Source organism: Vulpes vulpes, chromosome 2 (genome assembly GCF_048418805.1).
Source record: "Vulpes vulpes isolate BD-2025 chromosome 2, VulVul3, whole genome shotgun sequence".
In the NCBI taxonomy this organism is placed as follows: Eukaryota; Metazoa; Chordata; class Mammalia; order Carnivora; family Canidae; genus Vulpes; species Vulpes vulpes.
The window spans coordinates 43943193-43970625 of record NC_132781.1 but is presented as its reverse complement, the minus strand read 5'-3'; the positions used below and the strand labels follow the sequence as shown (position 1 = coordinate 43970625).

The 27433-nt window shown below is 34.8% G+C and overlaps 1 protein-coding gene across 2 annotated transcripts in view; it reads right to left on the bottom strand.

Annotated features, from left to right (window-relative positions):
* Positions 1 to 26561, bottom strand: part of NSRP1 (nuclear speckle splicing regulatory protein 1) — a 52440-nt gene extending 25879 nt beyond the window's left edge. The window contains exons 1-2 of one of the 2 annotated variants that reach the window (XM_026016209.2): positions 26418 to 26561; positions 25293 to 25386 (exon numbers count right to left, since the gene is read on the bottom strand). In XM_026016209.2, the coding sequence (XP_025871994.2) occupies positions 25293 to 25386; positions 26418 to 26437 (114 nt within the window). In that variant the 5' untranslated portion in view covers positions 26438 to 26561. Of the gene's footprint in view, positions 1 to 25292; positions 25387 to 25952 lie in introns of both variants that reach the window. The other variant, XM_026016210.2, reaches the window with a different exon arrangement.
* Positions 26562 to 27433: the final 872 nt, after the last annotated feature.

Sequence of the window (27433 nt, the reverse complement as noted above, 5' to 3'; positions counted from 1 at the left end):
AAGAAAATTCTAAAAGCTTCTAACAGAGTAGTTCACCTATAAAGGAATGAGATTAAAATGACATCAGATTATCTCCTCAGTAACACAAGATTTAAAGTAATTCTTAGAATTACTGTGCAGAGTTATTTTAAAATGTTGATAGAGGGACACGTGGGTGGCTCAGCAGTTGAGCATCTGCCTTTGGCTCAGGTTGTGATCCCAGAGTCCCAAGATCGAGTCCCACATTGGGACTTGCATGGAGCCTGCTTCTCCCTCTACCTGTCTTTGCCTCTCTGCCTCTCATGAATAAACAAATAAAATCTTAAAAAAAAATGTTGATAGAATTTTGAACCAAAAAGTTTATACCCATGTAAACTATCACCAAAAAGTAAAGATATCTTAAACATAGTCTTAAAGATTTCCTGCATTAAAGGCTCTCTTTGAAAATACCCATTAAAGGAACTATTCCCAGCAAGAAACGTCATTGTAAGATACATGGAAGTGAACAAATAATTTAGTAAAATTTACTGTTTTCTTCAAAAAGGAAAACATAGAACCCAAACAATATAGAGTAGCCAGACATCCAGAGCCAAGTATCTAGAGTAGCTAAGTATAATACAGAACTTTCTGGAGTAACTAAAGTCTTCTATCTATATCTGCATTGTCCAATATGGTAGCCATTAGTTACATGCAGCTTACGGAAAACATGAATATGGCTAGAGTGACTAAGGAACTAACTTTTAAATTTTATTTAAGGTTAAAATTAAAATTCTATTTTATTTAAGGTTAAAGTTCTTATAAAATTCTTATAAAATAATTCTATTTTAAAATATTTAAATATAAGAATATTTAAAATTCTTATAAAATTCTTATAAAATAATTCTATTTTATTTAGGGTTAAAATTAAAATTAAATTTTATTTAAGGTTAAAATTAAAATTCTCTATGACTAGTGTGGTAGTATATATCTACCACACCAGATAGCACAGATCTCAGTATATTCCATAGAACTTTACTTAAAAACAGGCTGCTGGCACAAAGGCCATAGTTTGCCAACATCTCACTTACTAGATGACATAAAAACAGTGATGATGTGGGGTTGGGAACAGCAGGAGGCCAGAGTCTGCTGTAGTACTTAGGTTGAAGGTAAGTAGGTAATGTAGATAAAAATAGTTATAACAACCACAACTAAAAAACCCAAATACATAAATGAAAGTCTGGACTTAAAAAAAAAAAAAAAGTCTGGACTTAACTAAAAATGACCATTTGTCTTTAAAAAAAGAATTTATTATTGAAGTACAGTTGACATAGAACGTTATATTAGTTTCAGTTGCAGAACATCACTATGTTCTGCATATAGATTCGATAATTCTATATGTCACACTATGCTCACCATGAAGTATAGTTACTACCTGTTACCATACAATGACCAAAATTCTAACTAAAATAGAACAAAATGTATAACTTTTAAACTATGAAAAGAAAATCCAATCTATTCAATGGGAAAAGAAAAAAACCTAGTATGATAGATAAAAAATACAAAATAATGTGACAAAAGTTCCAACACAACATTCCAATACATGTAAATGAGTCAAACTCACTGATCTAAAGAGAGACTCTTAAGATTGGATTTTTTTTTTAAAATGTAGGAATAGGAGGTCAATAGGAATAGCCTAAATCCAAAAAGGCACAAAAAGGCTGAAAATAAATGGCTAGGAAAAAAAATATGAAGACAACTATAAACCAAGAGCTTCACAATAATTAGAAAATTAAAACAGAATTGAAGGCAAAAACAAATATAAAGGACAAAGTAAGGTATTATATACTGAAGGAAAAAGAGATCAAGAACTAGCATACATAAACATTTATGGTTCTTATAATAAATAAAACACCAAAACAATTCAACAGGGGAAAGAAAAGTCTTTTCAATAAATGGTGTTGGAACTAGATACCCATACTCAAAAGAATGAAGCTGAATACTTACTTCATACCATATTAAAAAAACTCAAAATGGACCATAACCTAAAAATAAGAACTAAAACTATAAAACTTAGAAAACAGGAATAAATCTTGTGATCATGGGTTACACATTACATGACAAAATTTGTGAGACCTACTAAACCTAGAGTATAAGCAATGACTGAAAAAAGACATAAATTGCACTTCAACAAAATTAAAAGTAGTTATGTTTTTTTTTTTAATTTTTTTGTTTATTTATTTATGATAGTCACACACAGAGAGAGAGAGAGAGAGAGAGAGGCAGAGACACAGGCAGAGGGAGAAGCAGGCCCCATGCACCGGGAGCCTGACGTGGGATTCGATCCTGGGTCTCGAGGATCGAGCCCTGGGCCAAAGGCAGGCGCCAAACCACTGCGCCACCCAGGGATCCCAAGTAGTTATGTTTCAAAGAATACCATCAAGAAAGTGCAAAACTAGCCACTGAATGGGAGAAAATATTTGCAAATCATATATACGGTAAGGAATTTGTATCCAGAATAAAAAATTCTAATTCAACAATGAAAAGACTAAAACCAATTTTAAAATGGACAAAGGACTTGAAGACTTGAATAGACATTTCTCTGAAGATATATAAATGGCCAACAAGCACTTGAGAAGCTCAGTATCAGTCATCAGAGAGATGCAAATCAAAACCCCAATGAATGTCATTTCACACCCGATAGAAGAGCTAAAATAAAAAAGTAAGTGCTGATGAGGACGTGGAGAAACTGGAATCCTTAAATGTTGCTGGTGGGACTGTAAAATGATACAGCAATACTGAGGTCTGTCAATACCTTAAAAGGTTAAACAGAGAGACAACCTATAATCTAGCATTTCCACTCCTAGGTATATACTAAGAGAACTGAAAACATGTCTATACAAAAACCTGTACATGAACGTTCATAGCAGCATTATTCTTAATAACCAAAAATTGGAAACCCAAATGCCCACCAAAATGAGTGATAAACAAAATATGGCATAATATACAAGAGAATATTATTTGGCCATAAGAAGGAATGAAGTAGGGCAGTCCCAGTGGCTCAGCAGTTTAGTGCCACCTTCAGCCCAGGGCCTGATCCTGGAACCCCGGGACTGAGTCCCACTTTGGGCTCCCTGCATGGAGCCTGCTTCTCCTCTGCCTGTGTCTCTGTCCCTTTCTCTCTGTCTCTCATGAATAAATAAATAAAAACTTAAAAAAGAAAAAAAAACAACTATTAAAAAAAAAAGGAATGAAGTATTGATAAATGCTAAAACACAGATAAAACTCTGAAAGCACTATGCTGTGTTAAAGAAGCCATGTTTTGTTACTACAAAAGGCCACATATTTTATGATTCTACTTACTTGAAATTCTGAACAGGCAAACGCACTGACTAGGAGACAGAAAGTCAATTAGTCCCCAGGGTCTGGGGAAAGGGGGAATAGGGAGTGAGTGCTAATGTGCACCAGTTTCTTTTTGGGGTGACAAAAATTTTCTAAAATTAAGTAATAATAATGACTGCACAACTATGTGAGTATATTAAAAACCACTGCATTTTATGGCATATGAATTTCTTCGCAATAATGTTACAAACACAGGCACAAAGCAACAATTCTCAGCATTATAGGACATCAACAATTTTAGATAGCAATTTTAACTTATTCTTCTCCAAAACTAATTGATCAACAGGAAAAGATTAATTACAGAAAATACAAGTAAGCTCTAACAAATATATAGAGAACTTACATACTGTAGGAAGTACATGCTTTTCAAAGATAGAAGAAGCATTTATAAAAACTATGTGCTGGCCACAAAGCAAACATCATATAATCTATGTTCTTTGGTTTTAACAATAAAACTATAAATCCATAACAAAAAAGAAACAGCAGCAGAAATCTATTTTTAGGGACGCCTGGGTGGCTCAGTAGTCCAGCGTCTGCCTCTGGTTCAGGGCATGATCCCGGGGTTCCGGAATCGAGTGCCGCATAGGACTTCCTGCATGGAGGCTGCTTCTCCCTCTGCTTGTGTCTCTGCCTCTCTCTCTCTTTCTCTCTGTGTCTCCCATGAATGAAAGGATAAAATCTTAAAAAAAAAAAAACCTCTACCCATATGTCTAGAAACTTAAAAGCCATACTAAATCCTCAGGTTACAGAAAGTATAACAATAAAAATACTATATAACAAAATTTATAAGACATAACTAAAGCAGTACAGAAAAAAAGCCTACAGATTTATATACTCATGTAAGATTAAATTAAACTCAAGTTGAAAAATATCTACACAATAACTTAAAAAAAAACAAAGGAAACAAAGATATGGGCAGAAATCAATCAAATAGAGTAGAAACCCACGAAATGAAAAGATGAATAAAATAAATTGCTGGTTCTTTGAAAAGATTAATAATACATAAACTTCTGGCAAGATTAATCAAGAAAAGTAAAGAGATACAGGTGATGATAGACGAAAGATTTAAAAGTACTATCATAATAAAATAATATTTTGTTTACATTATAAAAGATCATAGATCTTAGGTTAATAGATCTGAAAATCAGAATGGATACACTTTCTTAAATTGGTTAAGGAATCTGAAGAGACCAAAAACCAAAAAGACATCCTCTCCCAAAGAGCCGTAAACCCTGATAGCTTTACAAATTGAATTCTCCCAAATTTTTAGGGAGCAAATAATCTCTATTTTCTGCAATGTGTTACAGATAATAGAATGCAAAGAGGGAAATACCTAACATGTTTTATATGGCTGACATAATTTTGATTTCAAAACTAGATAGTAGGGACGCCTGGGTGGCTCAGCGGTTGAGTGACTGCCTTCGGCTCAGGGCGTGATCCTGAGATCTGGGATTGAGTCCCACATCAGTCTCCACGCGGAGAGCCTGCTTCTCCCTCTGCCTATGTCTCTGCCTCTCTCTCTCTCTGTCTCTCATGAATAAATACACAAATCTTAAAAAAAAAAAAAAAAAACTTAAGGACAGTAATAAGAAAAAAACAGATAGCTGTTTGTGTTTCCTTAGATTCTGTATTTGTCTATTTGGCATCCATCTACCATAAGGCCAATTACATTAAATGTATTTTCTTATTTTCTGTATTCTTGATGCTCTGGCATTTGTGACTTCACTGAATAGGGAGAAACTATCTCTACCAGGACTGGCCAATTCCTGAGAGAATGCAAAGGGTTAGTCCAGGAATGTATCTTTCCTATGTAAACTAACCAACCTAGAGCCCATACTCAAATCATCTCCTTTACCTAGCCTAGTTATTATACTCTAAGAGGCACTATTCCTCTGCCCTAAGCACTAAAGGTCAGATACTAACAACTGGAGATCACCTCTATAGTCCAGAGCCTGCCAACATTATTCAAACTAGCAAATTCTAAACTGTTTCTCCTGCCCTGCCTTGCCTTTCCCCTTGCTCCTTCTTTTGCCTCCTGACCAAACCTGGTGGTTCCTGTATCCCCTGTATCTGGAATTAGCATGCTCCCTTCTCTTGCAAACAGTAATAATCTTTCAGTGCACTGACCTCTCCATGTTAATGTCACCTCCATAAATTAAAATCTGCAGGCACATTTTAAGACAATAACTAAAGCCCATTTCATTTATGAACACAGAAGTCTGAAACTCCTAAACGAAGAATTAGTGAATTGAATCTATTAGTATATTAAAAATAACATCCTGCTCAAAAATAATTTAAACAAGAGATACAAGAATGGTTTAATATTTGAAAATCTAGGGCAGCCCCAGTGGTTTAGCAGTTTAGCGCTGCCTTCAGCCCAGGGAGTGATCCTGGAGACCCGGGATCGAGTCCCACATGGGGCTCCCTGCATGGAGCCTGCTTGTCCCTCTGCCTCTCTCTCTCTCTCTCTCTCTCTCTGTGTCTCTAATAAATAAATAAAAAAATCTTAAAAAAAATTTGAAAATCAATGTAATGATGGACTACAAGAGAAAATTACTATTTCAATAGATTCAGAAAAGTCATCTGACAGCTTTAATATGTATTTATGATTTATCATAAAGTTACCAGTAAACTATGACTATGACAGAAGGTAAATAACTTCATAAAGCCTATATACTAAAAACTAATCAACATCAAACTTAATGGAAAACTTCATAATCACTGCATTTATGATACAGACAAGAAAAGATGCCCATTGAGGCTTTGTTCAACATGTTACTGGAGGATGTGGCTAATATAATAAAATGGGGGTGGGAGAAAGCAAAGTATAGGGATTAGAAGAGTAGGCAAATTATAGTAAATGAGTTTAGAAAGACTGCCAGATGCAAAATCAACTTACAAAATCAACAGCGTTGCTCTGTACCAAATAGTCAAAAGGCAAATAAAGTATCACTCAAATTAGTTGTATGAATTACCTAGGATATAACCTAAAGATAAGGCAGAGAACATTAATGGGGTAAAAAAATTACTTCATAAAGAAGTCTAAATGATTCAAAAACTATACCACACTTAGAGGTAGTTCCTTAAAGATTAATCATAAATCTAAGGCAGTTCCAGTACAAATCAGGAAGGCTTTGTTTTAGTTTTCAAGAAATTTTACAAACTTACTCTAAAATGTCTATGTAAGAATAAACATCTAAAAATAATTCAATCAAGTTTAAAGAGAAGTATAAAGGGACTCACTCTACTAGAGAGTAAGATTTACTACTAAGCCGTAACAATAAAACTTGTATAATTGCCACAGCAACATATTAACAATAAACAAGAGCTTAACAGCAAATTCACAGATATATGGAAACTTGACATGATAAAGACGGCTGATAAATCAGGAGGAAATGCATGCATTATTTATAGATGGTACTGCAAAACACCTGCACCATTTTAAGAAAAGTAACACTGGATCCCTACCTCACATGTATAAAGGTGAACTCAATATGGATTACAGATCTTTATATAAAAGGTATCACAAATCCAATAGTAGAGAGAATAATCTTGGGAGCCTCAGGGCAGTGACTATCTACTTAAACAAGACTTCTATAAAGCATAAATCATATAGGAGGAAACTGATTTGGCTACATTTAAAAGAGAATATATACTCCACAAATGCTACATTACAGTCAACTCTAAACTTGATAACAAACTAGCCTTTGAATATTGGGCTTAAGTTTATATATTTCTTAAATAACTATTCCAATGGGGCAATTCAGTTTGGCAAGACAACTATTTAGTCCACATGTCATTCAGAAACCTAAGCTCTTTCTAGCTTACTGCTCTATTTGCTAGGGTATGCAGAAAGTTGGGTCATGGCCTAAAATAACAAACCCATTCATCTTCCAACTTGTAACAAGAAAAAAACATCAACATATTTTCTTTTAAGCTACTGAAGCAGAAGTGCACATAAACTTTTGCCCATGTATGACTGACAAAATTAGTCACATGGCCTCAATTAGCTAATGATAAAGTTAAAAAATACAATTAATTAAGCAGCTATGTGCCCAGTTTAAACTGTTACTTTTTGTAAAAGGGAAGACTAGATTTTAGTGAATTACTAGCAGTCTTCACTATAAGGAAAACAAATAAAGTAAGAGACTGAAAGATTGTCAATCTCTAAAACCAACAAGGGATTACTATCAAAACTATATAAGGAACTCATAAATTATAAAAGAGAGAAACAGAAAATACAATAGAGAAGTGGTCAGTGAATATAAAGGAGAAATTTGCAGCACAAGGAATGCCTAAAAAACACATGAAGAGATAGCTCAACTTCATTAATATCAATAAAGTGCAAAATAAAAGAACTGAGAACTGATTGTCAGTACTTAGATAATTATCTATACTCTTTAAAAAAATTTTTTTTTAAATTTATTCATGAGAGATGGAGAGAGAGAGAGAGAGAGAGAGAGAGAGAGAGAGAGAGAGAGGCAGAGACACAGGCAGAGGGAGAAGCAGGCTTCATGCAGGGAGCCTGACGTGGGACTCGATCCCGGGACTCCAGAAACACGCCCTGGACCGAAGGCAGGTGCTAAACTGCTGAGCCACCCAGGGATCCCCTATACACTCTTTGATTAAAAAATCTCACTCCTAGATATATCCCCCAAAGGAACTCTTTGGTGGGACATGTATGAGAACAGTTTTTTTTTTTTTTTCTCTTTATAGTACTGTTGTGGTAGGAGAAACTGAGGTAACTTAAATGCTTATTTCTGAGGGAATGGTATCAAATAAAATGGACATAAATACTGTAGTTACAATCAACTAGGTATACACGTTGCAATGCAGTGTTGACTGAAAAAAAAGATCTGTAATACAATGATATTTATACATATAAAACACACATGCTCAAAAACACAATACAAGAGGACACATATTCAAGCACATCTATATATCTATCAAACACACGAGGGTATGTTTAAAAGGGAATGGGAGAGGGGATTACGGATAAAAAGAAAAAATAATAAAACAGGAAAAGAACTTTGTACAGGCTGATAATTTAAGTGTGCCTTGAAACAAAGAGTATGACTAACAATTCTGTTTGAAAAAAGTTTACTACATATGTAACTGTTCTTTCCGTTGCCAAAGAAATGTCTCAGTTCCAGAAAGACATATACACACAGATATGAAAATGTCATGAAAAATGCAGTTCTGAAATTATCTTCTCTCTTCTGTGTGGTAACTTCTCTGTGACAGAAAGACATAGCAAAAAGTAGGAGAAATATAAAAAGAGTGTTTAAAGGAGGGTAATTATGGTTCATCAAAAAAAGTACAGTTCTTTAACACTCACATGAAGTGCAAGATACAGATTTAAAGAAAACAAACTGAGAACATGGTTTTCAATATCCTGTGTTGCATCAAAGAGCTATAGAAAATATTTTATAAGATTTAGTAAAATCATAATTTACTGCAATTAATGACCTCTTCCAATTATTGCTTAATTCACCAATAAGAAGAAAATTGTATTTTATCCCACTTAAAAACACAAACTTATTTTCCAATGGGACATCATTAACTATATTAGTAATAACTAGCATACTTATGATCAACAGTCAAGGTCTTGCAGTCCTCCCCACACAAATTTTAATGAAATACACTTGGCAATTTTTTTTTTTAAAAGACAAGCAACAGTTTGGCACCTAATATATAATCACAATGACTAAGTCAGGTGTGCAGCACCCCCAGGACAGACTTTATTAGAGTTCAGTTATAAATACACAATCTCTTGACACTGAAGATGTAGTTCTTGCAGATAAAGCCCAAAGGCAGGAAATGAATCTTCTCCCAAAAGCTGGTTCTTATCTTTAAAGTAACCTCAAATTATTACTAAACTAATAAAGTAATTTTGTTCCAGAAATGATCTGATCTATTTTATTTTCAGCTTTTGATAAATCCAAGAATGAGATGGGGGATTATTGCTTTTTGTCTCACTAAACACACTGAAACACAACATGAAAATACAGGAAAAAAAATTTTTAATGATTTTTTTTATGGTAAAGTTGGAATAAGCAATAACAAAGCCTGTCAATAGATGAGGAAGATGTGTATGGTTCTGGAAAAATAAAAAGCTAACTTTGTTATTTAACAGTAAATTTGGAAGCAAAGCTTTTACTATCTTCTAATTAGAAACTGTTAATTAAAAAAATGAGTAAAAAAGATACCATAAGATTGTATACAATCAAACAAACCGGTAATTCAAAAATATAACTATGGTTATTACGGTCTTCTTTATGGAATTTTTTTTAATACAATGGCCCTCTGCTAATGGCCACAATCCAACATGAAGATCAAGATTCTATTAAAAAGACACAAAAAAGGTCAGGTTACCAAAATTATGACTGTCAAATACAACATAAGATGGAGACAGCACAAGAAAATTTCAGGTGCCTAATGATTAATGATGATATAGAGAAGATATTAGTTTTATTATAGCAATCTAGGTACCATTCATTACACTTCTACTCTAGGCATTTAATATCATAGCAATATAGGTGCCATTTATTGTTTTTTTTTAAAGACTTTATTTATTTATTCATGAGAGACACATAGAGAGAGAGAGAGACAGAGACACAGGCGGAGGGAGAAGCAGGCTCCATGCAGGGAGCTCAATGTGGGACTCAATCCTGGGACTCCAGGATCACTCCGTGAGCTGAAGGCAGACATTTAACTGCTGAGCCACCCAAGTGTCCCTATAGGTGCCATTTATTACACATCTACTCTATGCTGCACAATGAACTAGGCATTTAAGATATACTCTCTAATCCTTAAAATAAACTTTTAGTAGGCCATATTAAAAAACAGGTTTTGTTTTTTTTTTAATGTGGAACTGAAACTAAGATTAAACAATTTGCCCAAGATCTTAAAGCTAGGAAAATAATGCAAAGCTTTTGGTTTAAGGTGGCAAATTAATACATGCCGCAGCCGTCTCCCCCTCTTCTTCCTCTCCTCCTCCAAACCCTCAAAATGACAGAAAGGAAATCCATAATCATGATACAAACAATGGGAACCTTCCATGGGCTCAAAATGTGAGAAAGATAAAAGCCAAGAAACCAAACTGCCCACAGAAATTGAATGCTAGAGAAGGTAGGAATATTTCCCAAGGTGCTACAAACGCTAAGTAAGGGACAGAAAACAGGAAAAGACAGAAGATAGGTTAACTGCAGTTTTTGCATCAGAAGCAGCAATACAAGTGGATTCTTATATTCTGCCTTTTTTGGAAAAGGCAAATAACAGAAATTTCATTTCTGCCATTAGCTGGAATGAACGAACACAGGAACTTGAGTAAGCCTGGTAAAATTTTGGAATACCAAGGATAAAGAGAAAAATCTTAAAACATCTGAAGGGAGTTGGAAGTGCAGATTACTCACAAAGAATTAGATATCACATACTTCCATTTATAAATAGTGGATATAAAAACAAAGTATTATATTTAATAGTTCTATAGGAAAATAATTTTGAACTTGGAATTCTATATGTAACAAAACTATCTTTCAAGTATGAAGGCCAAATAAGGACATATGGAGGTCTGCAAGGATTCAAAGATTGTTACCCACAGACAGATAATGGGACATCATTAATTCTCCAAAAGAATTACTGGAGAACATATTTATGCAAGTACAAGACAGAGAAGTAGCATGATGAAACCAACAACAAAAAAAAAACCCCAATAAATTCTAAATGATTCTGGTATTAAAGACAAAATATAAATTATAAACTACTTTTAAAAAAATATATGAGGTCACTAAAAAACAAAGCTTGTGACCTGCAAAGCAGGACTGTAGAAATACTGATAGCTATTAATAAGTTTCTTAGGAAAGAAAAATGACTTTTAGTCAAAGAATTTAAAAGAAAACAGACCAAGAATAGAGAAAGATTACAAAGGGACACTGGGCTGGCTCAGTCAGAAGAGCATGTGAGTTGAATTGAGTATGTGTGTTTTAAGTTCGAGCCCCATGTTACTTAAAAATAAAATCCTAAAACAAAACAAAACAAAACAAAAAAAAAACAAAAAAAAACCAATTATAAGGAAATAACAAAGAAAAAAGTAACATAATAGAAAACTGAGTGAATATGATCAGTAATCAAAAAGCTGATTCTTCAAGAAGGCAATAAATAATATAATCAAACTTTTGCCAGGTCTGACCAAGAAAAAGGAGAAAACAAATAAACTTCAGGAATACAATCAGACAGAATCACAAATTAAGAGATTTTAGAAAACGTTTTAACTATTACTGAAATTCTCTGCAAGTATTATTCGAATCCCTAGAAAAAAAATGAACGATTATTTAGGAAAATATAAATGGACATTAGCTGAAAAGTAGAAATCTGAAATAAAAAAAAAAAAAAGAAGAAATGGAAATAGTCAAGGACAAAATGCAAATATATTACTTTGCATTTTAACAAATTTTATTTTTTTAAAGATTTTATTTGAGAGAGAGAAAGCACAAGCAGGGAGAGAGGCAGAGGGAGAAGAAGCAGACTCCCCATGAAGCAGAGAGCCTGACGCAGGGCTTGATCTCAGGACCCCAGGATCATGATCTGAGCTGAAAGCAGAAGCTTCACTAACTGAGCCACCCAAGGCGCCCTGCATTTTAACACCTTTTATTTATTTTTTAAAGATTTTATTTCTTTATTCATGACAGAGAGAGAGAGCGAGAGAGAGGCAGAGACACAGGCAGAGGGAGAAGCAGTCTCCATGCAGGGAGTCCAATGTGGGACTCCATCGATCCACGCTCTCCAGGATCACACCCCGGGCTGAAGGTGGCGCTAAACTGCTGCGCCACCGCGCTGCCCATTTTAAGACCTTTTAACTACTCTAAGGCAGAGGTTCTTGAATATTTTGGTCTCAACCTTTTTTAATACTTTTAAAACTTACTGAGGACCCAAAGAGCTTTTGCTTATTACATGAGTCATCCTATCAATATTTAGCATATTCGATATTAAAAAAGAAAATTTTATTAATTCACTGAATCATAACTATAAATCCATTCATGCTAATGACATTCTTATGAAAAATAAATGTACTTTACAAATAAATTTAGTAAGAAGAGTGGCAGTGTTTTGTATTTTCGGTGAATCCCTTTAATAGTAGATTGCTGGGGATCCCTGGATGGCTCAGCGGTTTAGCACCTGCCTCCGGCCCAGGGTGTGATCCTGGAGACCCGGGATCGAGTCCCACGTCGGGCTCCCGGTGCATGGAGCCTGCTTCTCCCTCTGCCTGTGTCTCTGCCTCTCTCTCTCTCTCTGTGTGACTATCATAAATTTAAAAAAATAATAAATTAAAAATAAATTTAAATAAAGGGCAAATAGTGTCTTATTATTATGAAAACAGTATGACTTTGTAGACTCATGAAAAGATCTTGGGGATCTCTAGAATTCCATATTACAGCTTAAAAAGTTCTAAAGAGTGGTAATGATTGTACAACAATGTAAATGTACCTAACTCCACATCTAAAAATGGCTAAATGGTAAATTTTATGTTATGTATATTTTCCCACAATAAAAAAAAATAGCAAATAAAATCCAGCTGCACATATAAAGGAATAAATACATCAAGACCAAGAGGGTTTATTCTAGTAAAGAGTGGTTTCACTTTAGAAAAATCAATGTAATTCACCATAGTAATAGATGTAAAAAAAAAAAAAGTGATAAAATTCAATCCAAATGCCTAATAAAAATTTTCAGCATTCTAGATTATTGTCAACTTCCACTAATTTATCCTGTGTTAACAAATAACATCATCAAAAATCTCATGACTCAGGGCACCTGGGTGGCTCAGTGGTTGAGCATCTGCCCTTGGTTCAGGTCATGATCCTGGAGTCCTGGGATAAAGTCTCAAGTAGGCTCCCTATAGGGGAGCCTGCTTCTCCCTATGCCTATGTCTCTGCCTTTCTTGTGTCTCTCATGAATAAATAAAATCTTAAAAAAAAAATAACGAAAACCAAAATCCCAGGGCTTACGGTATAAAGGTTTATTTCTTGCTCATGCTACTACATGTCCATTATGGATGGCTTGTAGGTCCATACTGACTTCATTCCAGGCTGAAGGCAGACCCTATCTGCAATACGCTGTTCATATCAGCAGAGCGGAAAAGCAACGGCTAAATCATAAGATGGCTCTGAAAGCTTCTGCTCAAATATAGCTTATCAGTTTCACTCACATTCCACTGGTTAAACAAGTCTCATGGATAAGCTTAGTATCAAGGGCAGAAAGTATATTCTCTCACAGGGAGGAGCATCTGATAGAACTCTATAGAGATGGACCCAGTAGACAGGATAACCCAAAAATTATAAAGAAAAAGATTTAGAAATGATATACCTACAACAGAGGGCAACTTCTCCAATTTGAAAAAGGGTATTTACCATGAACCTAGAGCAAATGTAACTATTGCTATATATCAGCAATAAATACTTAGAAAAAATATAACAATAAATTTAAAAGATCCCAATCAAGCATATGAGCTATGAAATCAATTAACTATGTGATCTTAGGCAAGTTAAACTCTCTGCTCATTTACTCAACTGTAAAATGAAGATGACAACACCCTATTTCAATGATTTTACAACATATTTTTTTCACATTTTAATGTCTCAGAAATTGATGACATCTTAAAAATAATAGCTGTCACCCAGGAGGCAATAATGATATGCCAAATGAAAATCTCCACTGACACTTTCTGGTGACATCAAGAAAGTATCACTAATGAAGCATCTTAGAACCAATATATCAAACCAAATTATAATGCTAGAGTAACTGAAATAAAACTGCACTGGAAAAGGATTACAGAAAGAAATCAATGGAACAGAATAGTGTAGAGAAACAGACCCACATATTTATGGGAATTTAATACACAATAAGTGAACCATTTTACATCACTGGGAAAGGCACAAAACAGTACTTCTCAGTCCTATTATACTCAATACCCTTCTTTTATAGGGCTCTTTATATTGAAATGAAACATAATAAACAATATTAACAAAAACAATAATAAACCTTCTATATAATTTTTTAAAATTATAGACATATTCCTTCTTTTTTGTGGAGCTTTGGATACACACATATACATCCATAAAGAACTATAAAGAATAAACGGAAGTAACTTATAATGGAATAATACTGTATTTCTATGTGTAACTGCATAGGCATATTAGAAAATAGTAAGTATCAAAGTATCATTCTACCACATAGACTCACTATAATCACCATTAATGCTATAGATACAAATGCTACTGCAGAACTGATAACTAAATATCACAAGTGATATTGATGATGGTGACATAATTTTTTTTAAATGAACTCTCTGTAAAAGTTCTCTCCCCCTCTCCCCTGGTAAAAACAAAATAAGATATAATCTTCTCTTGATGTACAAGACAAATTAGCGGAAATTTTAGCATATGTTTTGCCATGTAAAAATACTTTTCTGAAAGTATTAAAATTTTGGTTAAACTTATTTAATAAAAAAAATGTACAAAAGATTTTGTGTTTATGTGCAAAAAGAACTTAGGGATAGCCTCATAAAATTATAGTTTTTAATCTATATAAATGTTCAGAGGGATCTTAACCTTTATAGATGGGGGTCATGAAATGCAAAATATCTACTTTCCCTGGCCCACATCAAAAACTGGTGTCAATAATACTCTCAAAAACTGCCATAAGCAGGAGCCACCATAAAAATTTCCCAATGCCCCTCTGGAAGTAGTGACACCTCTACTGAAAACCCTTGGGAGAAACTCTTCAAAAAAATATTCTGGACAACTGAATATCCACTTTGTTGAAAGTTAATAGCCCCATCTCCTTAAAATATTCCTAAATCACCGGAAGCAGAGCTGTGCAATTTCACATGGTAAAAACCATGTCTCAACATAACTTCTATTTGTGTTCCTTTTCCAACCAGTAAACAAGACGGAGTCTCTGAAGTCTGTCTGATCTCTGCCAGTCCCCAGACTAACCCTTTTTCTGAAATCCATTCTCTCAAAATTTTTTTCTCAAGATTTTATTTGCTTACTTGACAGAGAGAAAGAGAGAAAGAGAGTGCACATAAGCAAGGGGGACCAGCAGGCAAAGAGAGAGGGAGAAGCAGGCTCCCCACTGAGCAGAGAGCACCAGGTGGGGCTAGATCTCAGAACCCTGAGATCATGACCTGAGCCAAAGGCAGACACTTAACAGACTGGGACACCAGGCACCCCTCTCTCAAACTTTTAAAATTCTATTATAAACAACCTACCTCTCAAAGGAAGTATTATAATGTTTAAAAGCATGGACTTTGGAATCAGGCAGATGCAGATTCAAATGTCTTACTATTACCCAAGTGCTCTGTGTGGGATATACACCAATTTACTGCTTGACACTTTTGCTTCCTTAGCTATATAATCTCTTCTTTTCTTTAGCTTCTTCCCTTCCAGCTTAAACATACATAAATCATCTCTATCCTAAGAAAACAAGAAGGAAAATTCCACTAACTCTACTATTATTCCTTCAAGTTATCATCTCCAACTCTTCTCTCTCTTCCCTGTCAAATCCCTTCAGAATAAGACCACAAATTAAATCAAATGAGTTAATGGTCAGGTAATAAAACAATAAAAGGGATGGAAAGGGAGACTGAAGAACTAAGAAAACATACTGAGGACTGAAATAACACCATTAGAGGTAATAAATCCGAAACAGCAAAAAACAGAGCTACCCAGGCATCCAGAAAAAATTAAATATTTAGATAAAAAGCAACAATTCATTCCAGGAAAAAATAATTCCAAATGATTTGCACCAAAACAGACTGAACTTAAAGAATAAAAAGAAAATACCCACTAGTTGTCCAAGCCAATAAAAAAGTCATCTAGAAGAGAGAGTTTAAAAAACAAAACACTATAGTATTGTACTTTCTCATAAGAATATTCTACAACAGGGAAAATGACTAATGTCTACAAGATTTTGAAATAAATTGTTATTCTAGAAATAGTACACCCATTCAAGCAGATATTTAGGTGATAAAAGCAAAAAGCAATTTTTTCTTAATAATTAAGATTGTTAGGAAAAAATGTCCCTATAAGCACCTGCTGAAAAACTACTCAACAATGAAATTAAAAAAAAAAAAAAAAGAAAAAAGAAATTAAGCCAAAGACCTCAGAAATGGAAAGCACCAGTAAAAAGACTAGCAGGAGTGCACCAAATCAGACTAAATAACAATTAAATTCTAGGAATATAAGGATGGCTTAACTTCAAAAAATAAATTCATGTTAATAGATGCTAAAAGATTAAAATTTAATACTCATTTATAATAAAAATTCTTAGTAAACTAGAAACAGTACCAAAAACTTACAGCTCAAACATCACATTTAATTATAAAACTTTATAAGCAACTCCCATTAAAGTCAGATGTGTAATAAGAATGTTTCTATCACTGTTTTTTATTTAGCACTACATTGTAGTTTCCAGGTAATGCAATTACACACACACACACACACACACACACACAGAGGAATAAGAAATATTAGTGAAAAGAACTCAAAAGAAATCATCAAGTTATGAGATCTATATAGGAACCAGAATTAAATCAATAAAAAAATAAGCAGCATTCATATGTACTAGTAATAATAATTTACAAAAAAAGTCCCTTCTACAACAGCAACAAATTTAAGGTACCTAGATAAATCTAATAGAAGATGTGTGTGATCTTAATTAAAGAAATTTTCAAATTGTGTTAAAGGATATCTAAAACACCTAAACAAATAAAGACATATGCCATCTTCGTAAATGAAAAGACTAAAATATTAAAATATCAATTCTCTTCTAAGCTAACCTATAAAACCAATACAAGTCCAATCAAGATACTTAGTTTTTATTTTTTATTTTTTTTAATGATTTTATTTATTTATTCAGAGACACACACAGAGAGAGAGAGAGAGAGAGAGAGAGAGAGGAGAGAGGCAGAGGCACAGGCAGAGGGAGAAGCAAGCTCCATGCAGGGAGCCTGATGTGGGACTCGATCCAGGGTCCCCAGGATCAAACCCCAGGCTGCAGGCAGCGCTAAACCGCTGCACCACTGGGGCTGCCCAAGATACTTAGTTTTTAAAATGTGTACTTGAAGGTGCACTAAAATTCACTTACTAAGGCAATTTTAAAGACTCAAATAGGACAAGACAGCAAGAGAATAGCAAGACAATGTATGACTTTGCAAGTCAAAAATAAGGATTCTGGTCCTCATCCTAAGAGCAATGGGAAGTCCATAGTGATTTAAAAACCAGGAAGAGGACTTTATCTGAAGTGTACAAAAATGTATTGGAGAAGCTTAAAAGATATCTTGGGAAGTCACTGAAAATGGCAGAATATGGATGCACAAAACTCTTTTTTAACACTGGCAAAAAAAAAAAAAAAGTCAGAATCGGTATTTTCAGAACTCTGGAAATTAACTAAAAGCTTAAAGGAGTCCAGGGAGCATTTATTCAAGAACAGCTGAATCTCAGTAAGAACTCTGTAACATTTTAACTTCCCCCATTTCCATCATCCCCTCCTTAGTGTCATGGTAGCCTAAAAACAACGGCCTACAACCATGGCAGATTGTATTGTGCTGCAGAAACCAGCAGTCCAGCAGCCACTAGAGAAGGCAGAATGGGGTTAGAGATCCTTCAAAACCTCTATCCCAGAGAATTATTATTGGACCTGTCTGGTGGTTCCCGGAAGACACACCACTCACAAGGCTGCCTTTATTTAACTTGACAGAGCACCAAAGTAAAAGAGCCTTTTCCCTGGAGCTGTCTGTCAAAAACAATCAAAGACAACTGCTGAACATCAGGGCTGCCTGCCATAATGCATACCAGTTGTAACGTTTGGGGAAAACAATAGGCTAACCAAAAAGCTTTAAAAATGTTGAGAAATAAGATATTCAATAGGGGGCTTCGAAAGCTCTCCCATATTCCTGAGGATCATGAAGTCCACATGCATACAGACATTTGTGCCTGATCAGGAAAGACCTGAGAATGTCCTAAACTCTAACAACTGACCCTGAGGCTCTGCACAAGCAAGGCTAAGGCAAAGCTGTAAAATGCCTGATGGTATACTGCAGACATGTCCTGCAATTAGAGCCCCTTGGCAGACTGGAGACTTATTAGTTAACAAGTATTTAAAGAAATCTCTGTCAAATCATTAGCTAACCACTAAGCTAACCAAACATGACTTCAGTGGCCACACACAACAAAACATATAAACTTTAAGAATTAGTTCAGCAAGGCCATTACATAAAAAACAAAACAAAACAAAAAAAAAAAACAGCAAAAAACTATAAACCTTGGAAAGAGGAAAGGCTCTGGTTTCCAGAGTTGGCAAACGGTAGTATTTTAAACTTTCAGTTCCCAATCAAAAATTAAGAGACGTGCAAACAAGAAAGTATGATCCATACACAGAATGCATTCAAAGAACCAAAGAAAACATCTAAAGAACTAAAGTATGAGAACAATGTCTCATCAAATAAAGAATGCCAATAAAGAGACAGAAATTATAAAACAAAGCACTCAAGCTGAAAAATACAATAATGCTGGTGCATTATATTTCATACCAAAAAATTTTTTAAAAGTTGCCCATGTGCAAACATAAGTAAGTCTGGCTAAAAATGCATAGATTTAAATATAGATTCACAAATCAATTATACATATCTACAAGGACTCATGATTAATAGTAGCATTTCCTTCCTAAAAAAGATAATAAATTCCTACCTCATCTCATCTTCATAATCTGGGTTCCCTCAGCTACTTCTCTAATTTTACCTTCCAATAGGATGGGAACAGAAATGAAAATTCTCAGGGCACCTGGCTGGCTCAGTCAGTAAAGCATGTGACTCTTGATCATGGGGTCGTGAGTTCAAGTCCCACACTGGGTGTACAGCTTACTTAAAAGAAAAAAAAAAAAAAAAGAATAGACTTCTCTTGTCATCTGTCCCACTCCTAACAGACTTCTATCATTTAGTGCTCTTTTTCTCTCCTCTCGCATTTTCTTAGGTTTCTGTTTCACTTATGGACAGCAAGTCAAGGGGATACCTTTTTTAGTAAAACTGCACAATTACTTCAAATCCCTCACGGCTTATATTGCTGTTAGATATACTCAGTATCATGAACTTACCAGGAATTCATTTTAGTAGTATGAGAAAAGTATGAAAAATTCTTAGTCATCACTAAAATAATATACATTTTCTGCTTTCCATATATAATCTGCTTTGTCATGTTTACATAAAACTGTCATTTTAACTATACCAGACTATATTCAGAGAAATAGAAAATTATTATAACTGACGAAAAACCACAACTGAAACTTTATTGGTTCAGATGTACTATACTGTTGTGACAGATTAACATTTTAACTTTTTCTCACTATTAGCAAACCAAATAGGCATCCAACCAAAATAATTAGTTTTTTCATTAGGAAAAACAGACCTATGCAGACTACTTTCCTCGAAAATGCTTTTAAAAGATTGGAATTAAAGTGGAGAAAGATTAAGAAATAGTGAAAGCAACGAAGTGTTATCATGTAACCCAGTTACTTATTAATGTTTCTAACTTCAAGAATATACAATTATGGCTATCTTTTTTAAAGCACTCATTTCCTTCTATTCTTCAAAATTACAATAACAATATAACTTTTTTGAAAACTAAAAAACCCACGTGCTATCATCCAAAAAAAATAACAGATTTCATTTATTTTTCTATTTGCATATATGTATACAACCATACTTATTCAGTTTTGTATTCTGCTCATTTCACCTTACTTCATGCTTCTAAGTAGTTCCAATACTAACTGTTTCATTATGCCTTCTATCAGATGAAATGTGTTATTTCCTTTTATATTATAACATGATTTAAAATCTAAGTATCTTATAGGCAATGCTTATCAAATTCACCATTAATTTTTCTTAAAAAATATTTTTTCAATTATACTACTGTGGAAAATTTGGAAAATACGTAAAAATACAAAAAACAACCGTTCATCAGTAGACTACACAAAGGCAACTATAATTAATATTCTGCAATGCTTTCTTTTTTCCTTTGATTTTATCTGTAACAATTTTGTATATACATCACACCACATTTAGCCATACACTTATTGTAGAAAGCTGGACTGGTTCTAAGTTTTTGCCTTCATAAACAACCCTGAAACAAAGATTTTTGAGTATCTATAAATCTTTAATTCAAATTTCTGATAATTTCTTCCAGAGAGAATTTTAGAAGGGAAAATGCAGGCAGTTTGTCTTTGATTGATATACTGAGTTAAACACACTTAACTTCTAAAGGATTGATATAAATTGCATAGCTACATTCCAAAAGGGGCACCAACTTACACTAACACAAGTGTGAACACCCATTTCACCAAAACCTTGCCATTACCATTCTCTAAAAGTATTTGCTAATATAGTAAAAAATGGCAGCTCACTGTTGTCCTAATTTAATTTACACTTCTTAAATATACTATGATGAAATATCTGTAATGTTTATTAGATATTTCTATTCTCTATTTGTCTATAAATGCATTTTCCTGGAGTATTAGTGTTTTTATAAATGCTTCATACATCTTGTGACAAATGAACGCTTAACCTATAAAAGGACTATACAATGGCTTCTGAGTGACTCAAAGTGCAATTTTTGTTATCATCCACCATTTATCCGACATTTCTGAAACGTTTAAGAAAACTAAACTAATAAATATTTGCTATCTAGTTTAACTCAGTAATTCTTTTTTTTTTTTTAACTTAGTAATTCTTTAAAGAGATCAAACAGTCCTGTATCTTGATCCAATCTGAAAATTGTTGCTTTTGGATAAAGATACCAAACTGCAACAACTTTCATGTTGTATTATTGCTCATACTTCTTTCATGGAATTACAATGTAAAATAGGATCTTACAAGAACATTGTCTAGAAATATGTATTTCAGTTGCCAAGATTAAAAGGAAAAGCCATTGGCTCTGCAAAATGCACAAGCACTTAGTAGCGACAAACATCTAAAATGAAGTTCCTTGTTTAACCTGTCATGCAAAATCTATTTTAGTCACTGACCATCTTACAACATTTGTGAAAAACTACTGGTTATCACAAGTACTTTTGAGAATAAATGTGTAGACCAGGGGTCAGCAAGTTACAGCCAAATCCAGCCACCCCTCTTTCTATAAGTGAAGTTTTATTAGATTACATTCATTAGTCATATTCGTTCACTTACGTATTATCTAATGGCTGCTTTCACAGCAAGAGAGTGAAGTTCAACAGTTAGTCTGCACAGTCCAAACATCTACTACCTGGCTCTTTACAATTCAGACAGCTAAAGCATCTGAGTAAGTAACTTTACATGTAGTAAACATATCAGCATAGATATCCAGAACCTAACCCATGGAGCTCATATAGTAAAAAGACTTGCAAGTAACTTACAACACATGGTATAAAAAGCTAAGTGCTAAGAAAAGAACAGCGACCAAAAAAGGATGAGACTGCTTCCCCTGAGGGAAATGAAGAAAGCAGCTTTTGCAACGGGTTTTGAAGGATGGCTATAATTTGGACACGCAGAATGAGGAGACTTCTAGTGTGAAGAAGCAGAGTTGCAAAAAAACTCAAACGCATACATACATTGAGGAGCACAGTTAGAAAAAATGTTAAGCATTTGGAAGCCAGAGCACAGTGAAGGCTTTCAATGTCAGGCTTTCAGTAGCAGTTTAGATTTTAAATACGATTAGGTTCAAAAGCAAGAGAGTTACAAGTGAATAGAACTTTAAAAAGATCAATCTGTAAACAGTATTTCAAATTAATTTAAGGAGACAGATGATAAAGAAATTAGTTACAAAGCTATTAAAATCTAAGTAATGAAGGTGGTGGCAATGGGACTGGAAGAGGATACACTGGAATAAACACATTACTATCATAGCAAAACCTTTCTAACACATGATCAGACAGTAGCATTTGGATACAATATAAACTTCTTACTCATATAGGGTAAAAACTCCCATCTTCCCTACCTTTGAACAAAAACAATTACTTCTAATTAGTTTCAATAATTTTTAAAAGACGAATCATTTAAATAGTACTTTCCTACTTTTAAAACTTACTCTGGATTTATAAGTATATATTAAAATTGAATTCATTTACTAGGGCCCCATCTGCTGGACCACTGGAAACAAAGTCTGATCTTAAATTTGGGCTCTTTAATGCTTCTTAATTGCTGCAAGCACCAATGCATTTGCTTTGTAGCAGCTCCTTTCCAGGTATATCAAATGCCCTCTTTAGGAAAGAACCATAAAATATCTTTCTCCACATTTTCTCCAAGGCACCAATAATTTCATTGCTGCCTAAATTGTTGATTAATTTTTAAATAAGTGATTTGTATTCAAACCTCACAACTATTTAAATATACTTAAGAAATTTACTTCTCAGTATAAGAATAAGCTGGAATTCATCAGACTGATCTCATTATTGGTAAGTTGTTACACTAAAAAAGTTTTATATTCTGTTCATTAAGAACTAAGCTACAACTTTCTTGTCAGTTGGCTTCTGGCTGAGCTCTACCAAAGGAAAACAAAGATGATCTATTGGAAAGATCAAAAACAAAGTATTCCTCTCTGCGTTTTTCTCTACTTAAGACGGAATTTCCTCAGTGGCTTCAGCTCCTTCTGTAAGAATCTAGTTCCCAGGGATCCCTGGGTGGCGCAGCGGTTTGGCGCCTGCCTTTGGCCCGGGGCGCGATCCTGGAGACCCGGGATCGAATCCCACGTCGGGCTCCCGGTGCATGGAGCCTGCTTCTCCCTCTGCCTATGTCTCTGCTTCTCTCTCTCTCACTGTGTGCCTATCATAAATAAATAAAATTTAAAAAAAAAAAAAAAAAAAAAAGAATCTAGTTCCCAGGTCACCCTAGCTCTTGGCCTCCAAGACCTGTATCTTACCTGTATTCCTCCATTTATCACTACTTGCTCTTACTACTGCTAATCTCTGGGTTGTCTCACCATCCTCTTTTTGACTACTTATGTAACTAATTCTCTGCTAATTAATTAAACTAATTAACTTTAATTAACTAATTAAAGTCCCTCTATGTAAAAGAAGGGGAGAAGAAAAGAGGGAGGGGGAGACAGAAAGAAGAAAGAGCAAAATGGACTAGCCCAGCTTTTCTGGCTCTAGTGTATCCACTGTCCAGCCTCATTTCACAATGGAAAAGAAAGAACAATAACATGTGTAAACTTTTCAAATCACTTGGGTACATCCATCCTTCTCAGATTTTTGCTTTGTGTTACATGGTATGCCAGGATGTGAAACTATAGAATAAGCATGTCCATGGTAGGTTATTTAAATATATATATATACATATACATATACATATATGTGTGTGTATATATATATATATATTAGAACAAACGACAGAAGTGTTGTCATTTCAATGGAGAATAGTCTTCAACAAACGACACTGGGACAACTGGATATCTATATGCAAATAATAAAGACCCCTATTTCATACAGTATACAACAATTAACTCAAAATTGGATCACAGACCTAAATTTAAGTAGTAAAACTACAACACAGGTATAAATCTTTGTGCCACTGGATTAAGGAGTGGTTTCTTAGGTACGCCACCAAAGCAGCAGAAACCTAAGGAAAAAAATACATTGGACTTTCTCAAAGTTGAACTTTTGTGCTTTAAAGGATACTACCAAGAAAGTGAAAAGATAACCCACAAAATGGGAGAAAATATTTACAAATTATATCTAATAAGGGACTAGTATCTAGAGTATATAAAGATGGGGCGCCTGGATGGCTCAGTCAGTTAAATGTCTGTCTTCAGCTCAGGTCATGATCCCAGAGTCCTGGGATGGAGCCCCATATCAGGCTCCCTGCTCCGTGGGGAGTCTGCTTCTCCCTCTGCTTGCTGTTCCCCCTTTTTGTTCTCTCTCCCTCTCCCTCTGTCATATAAATAAAATCTTTTTTTTAAATAAAATCTTTAAAAAAAAGAATATATAAAGAAATTTTACAACTCTTAAAAGGACAAATAATCCAATTTTAAAATAGGCAAATGATACCAACAGACATTTCTCCATAGATGCTATCTAAATGGCCAATATCACTGGCCATCAGGGAAATGCAAATAAAAATCATAATGTGATAGTTGTCTGGGCAGAATGTAGGGAAGTAGACTGTATCTAGAACCAATTTCTTCAACAGAAGGAAAGCAAAAAGCAGTATGTTCAAGTATATTGAACATTATAAAATGCAATATGTTCAAGTATATACCTATTGCATTATAACATCTGTAAAAACTGAAAGAAAAGCTACCTGTCTGCCAGAACAAAGGAAGTACAAGATTAACTGATGCAAAAAGTCTTAGAAATACAGAAAACGACTTAAGTATTAGACAAGGATAGATACATTTGGGGTTGTTTCTGCTATAAGCTGTGGATTTCACAGGAAAACATTGTTTTGGCTTCTAAAACAAAAAATATTCACATTAGATGTTATCGTAGTAGTATCAATAGCTCATTTTCAGGGATCTGTATATTAACAATTTTGTCACATAAGTATTAGCTGTCTAAAACAACTCTGTATAACTGCTTAGAAATAACTGAAATTCACAACTTAAAAAAACACTTAGATCACCCATGTATCACTTATGAAGAAAAAAAATCAGTGAGAAGTCTTTCTTTAAATATTCCTTCTGATAATGCTGTAAATATAATTATCACATACTATACATTACACAAACTTATATATCATATATACTTATATATAATATTTAGAGTGTATATGTTATATATACAACACATTATATGTTATAATACACCAGATACACTGCAATGACAAGGCACGCAAAGACATCAAATTTGCAAGTTCTATTAAAAATATTATTATTTCCAACAATGCAACGGAAAAACATAGGTTCCCTTACCTCATCATCATCATCAGAATCATTCCCAAACACTGATGGTTTTTGCAAAACAGGGTGCAACTGCTGTGCTTTCTTTGGCAAAATAAGCCCATACCTGCATTTTTTTTTTTGAAATAGAAATTACACCATTATATTTAAATGTTAAAAAATAATACATCCACTACCTCTTCCAGATGAAGCTAACACGCCAAAACACATCATATAGGTTATGAACATGTAACAGTTTCTGCTTTTCAGTGATCTCAAAATTTTAATGTGCGTTAAGATTTTATAAGTATTACTTTTAAGTAACTATTTGCAGACAAGAGCCAAATTCAAATACCATTTTAATCAAAGAAAAGAAGTAATTAAAGGATGTTTTAGATAATGAAATAATAGTATTGTTTTAGAAAGAACATGTTAGCGGAAAGCTGTTAATGCCCACTAACTGAGAAACCCCTGTAGACACGGGGCAAATGCCCACTATACTGAGTTCATTTGCTGTCTTGGATCATCTCAGAGAACCGTCTGATCCAACTCATTTAGTTTCTCACGTTTTTTGGCCTTTAAAATGCCGAGATCACGGGAAGTAAGGATTATACATCAAAGGTAAAACTTCCAAGAACACGTAATGTTTGTCTCTCTTGCGGTAATGTATACCCCAGTTCCCTATATGCCTACCCTTTTCTGTGGTTTCTCAGCACAACATTCCTAAAACAAGAAGGGAGGGCGGGAATCAGGACTTGAGCAGCCAAGGAGAATAAGGCCGTCTAAGGAAGCCAGGAATTGTCTCTTCTCATTGCCCATGAAAGCATCCAACCAGGGAGAAACTCAAGCGCGGGGTAGGAAGCAAGACTGAGGGGCCTCAGACCGAGCTTTTGGAAAATAGAAAAGTCTCGCTCTCTGCCCCTCAGCCTAACTTCCTTTATTTCCTCACAAGTTTCTCCCTCAAACTTCGGGCTTCCATCCTGGAAAATGTGGGGGGAGGGGGAGGGGAATATGTTCCTCAGGATTTCTCGCTTTTCCCCGTCTCTATCCCTGACGACACAAGCCCCTTCATTTCCAGAGCACTTTTACTCCTCGGCCAAAGACAAAGTCGCCGTGATTTTCCGTTCCCAGCCTGACCCTAACTCCCGGATCACTCACTGCCTGCCCGGAATCGCCATCTTGCTCCCGTCTCCGCTGAACGTGGCCGGCGCCGACGTGACGCCGACGCAGACGCCGACGTCGTCACGTAAACTCTCGCGCGGATTTGGGAGGTACGGACCACTTGTGGCTGCTGAGTCCTTTTGAGTTGCTTGCGCTTTGTGGGGAGCCGACTCCTACGGCCTTCAGCTTTGTTTGGAAACCCACTGGCTGTCTCGAATTTAATGGGAGGAAAGGAATGACAAAATTCTAAGCCAGTAGTTCCCAAAGTGTGGAGCATCATCCGGGAATTCGTTAAATGCGAATTCCCTGGCCCTTTCCCAGACCTCCTGTCTCTGAAACTCCGGGATGGGACCCAGCAATCTGAATTTTAGCGAACCCCCCAGGTAACTCTGATAACCACTCAAATTTGAAAAACACTGCCCTAAGGCTATCGATATTTGCCCCCCCCCCCCCCCCCCCCCCCGCGGAGGTAATCTGTGTGAGTATACCTGGCTCCGGTAACTGGGCAGAAGATGAAAATCTATACGTTAATACAAGACCTCTGCTCACGGGACAAAGGGATGAATAACATCGTGTCAATACTGGGTATAGAAGTCAAAATCATATATATGTATATTTTTAAATCTAGTCACATTCCGTCTGTTCATTCACTAGCAATTGGCCCATTCCAAGCTGGTCTTACGGCAACCAAAGATATCTTTTCAATTAACAGAAGGATATTAAAATACTCGACTATAATTGTGGATCTATTTCTCCTTTTAATTCTGTCAGTTTTGTTTCTTGTATTTTGCAGTTCTGTTATTAGGTATATAAACACTTAGGATTGTTAGGTCCTCTTGCATTGATCTCTATGCCATTAAGAAATTACCCTCTTTTAATGTACTGTATGTGATATTAATATAGCCAGCTTTGTTAGCATAGTGTATCTTTTCCCACCCTTTTAACCTATTTTAATCTATTTGTGTCTTTATAGTCAAAGTGGGTCACATATTGATAGTATTATATATTTGGGT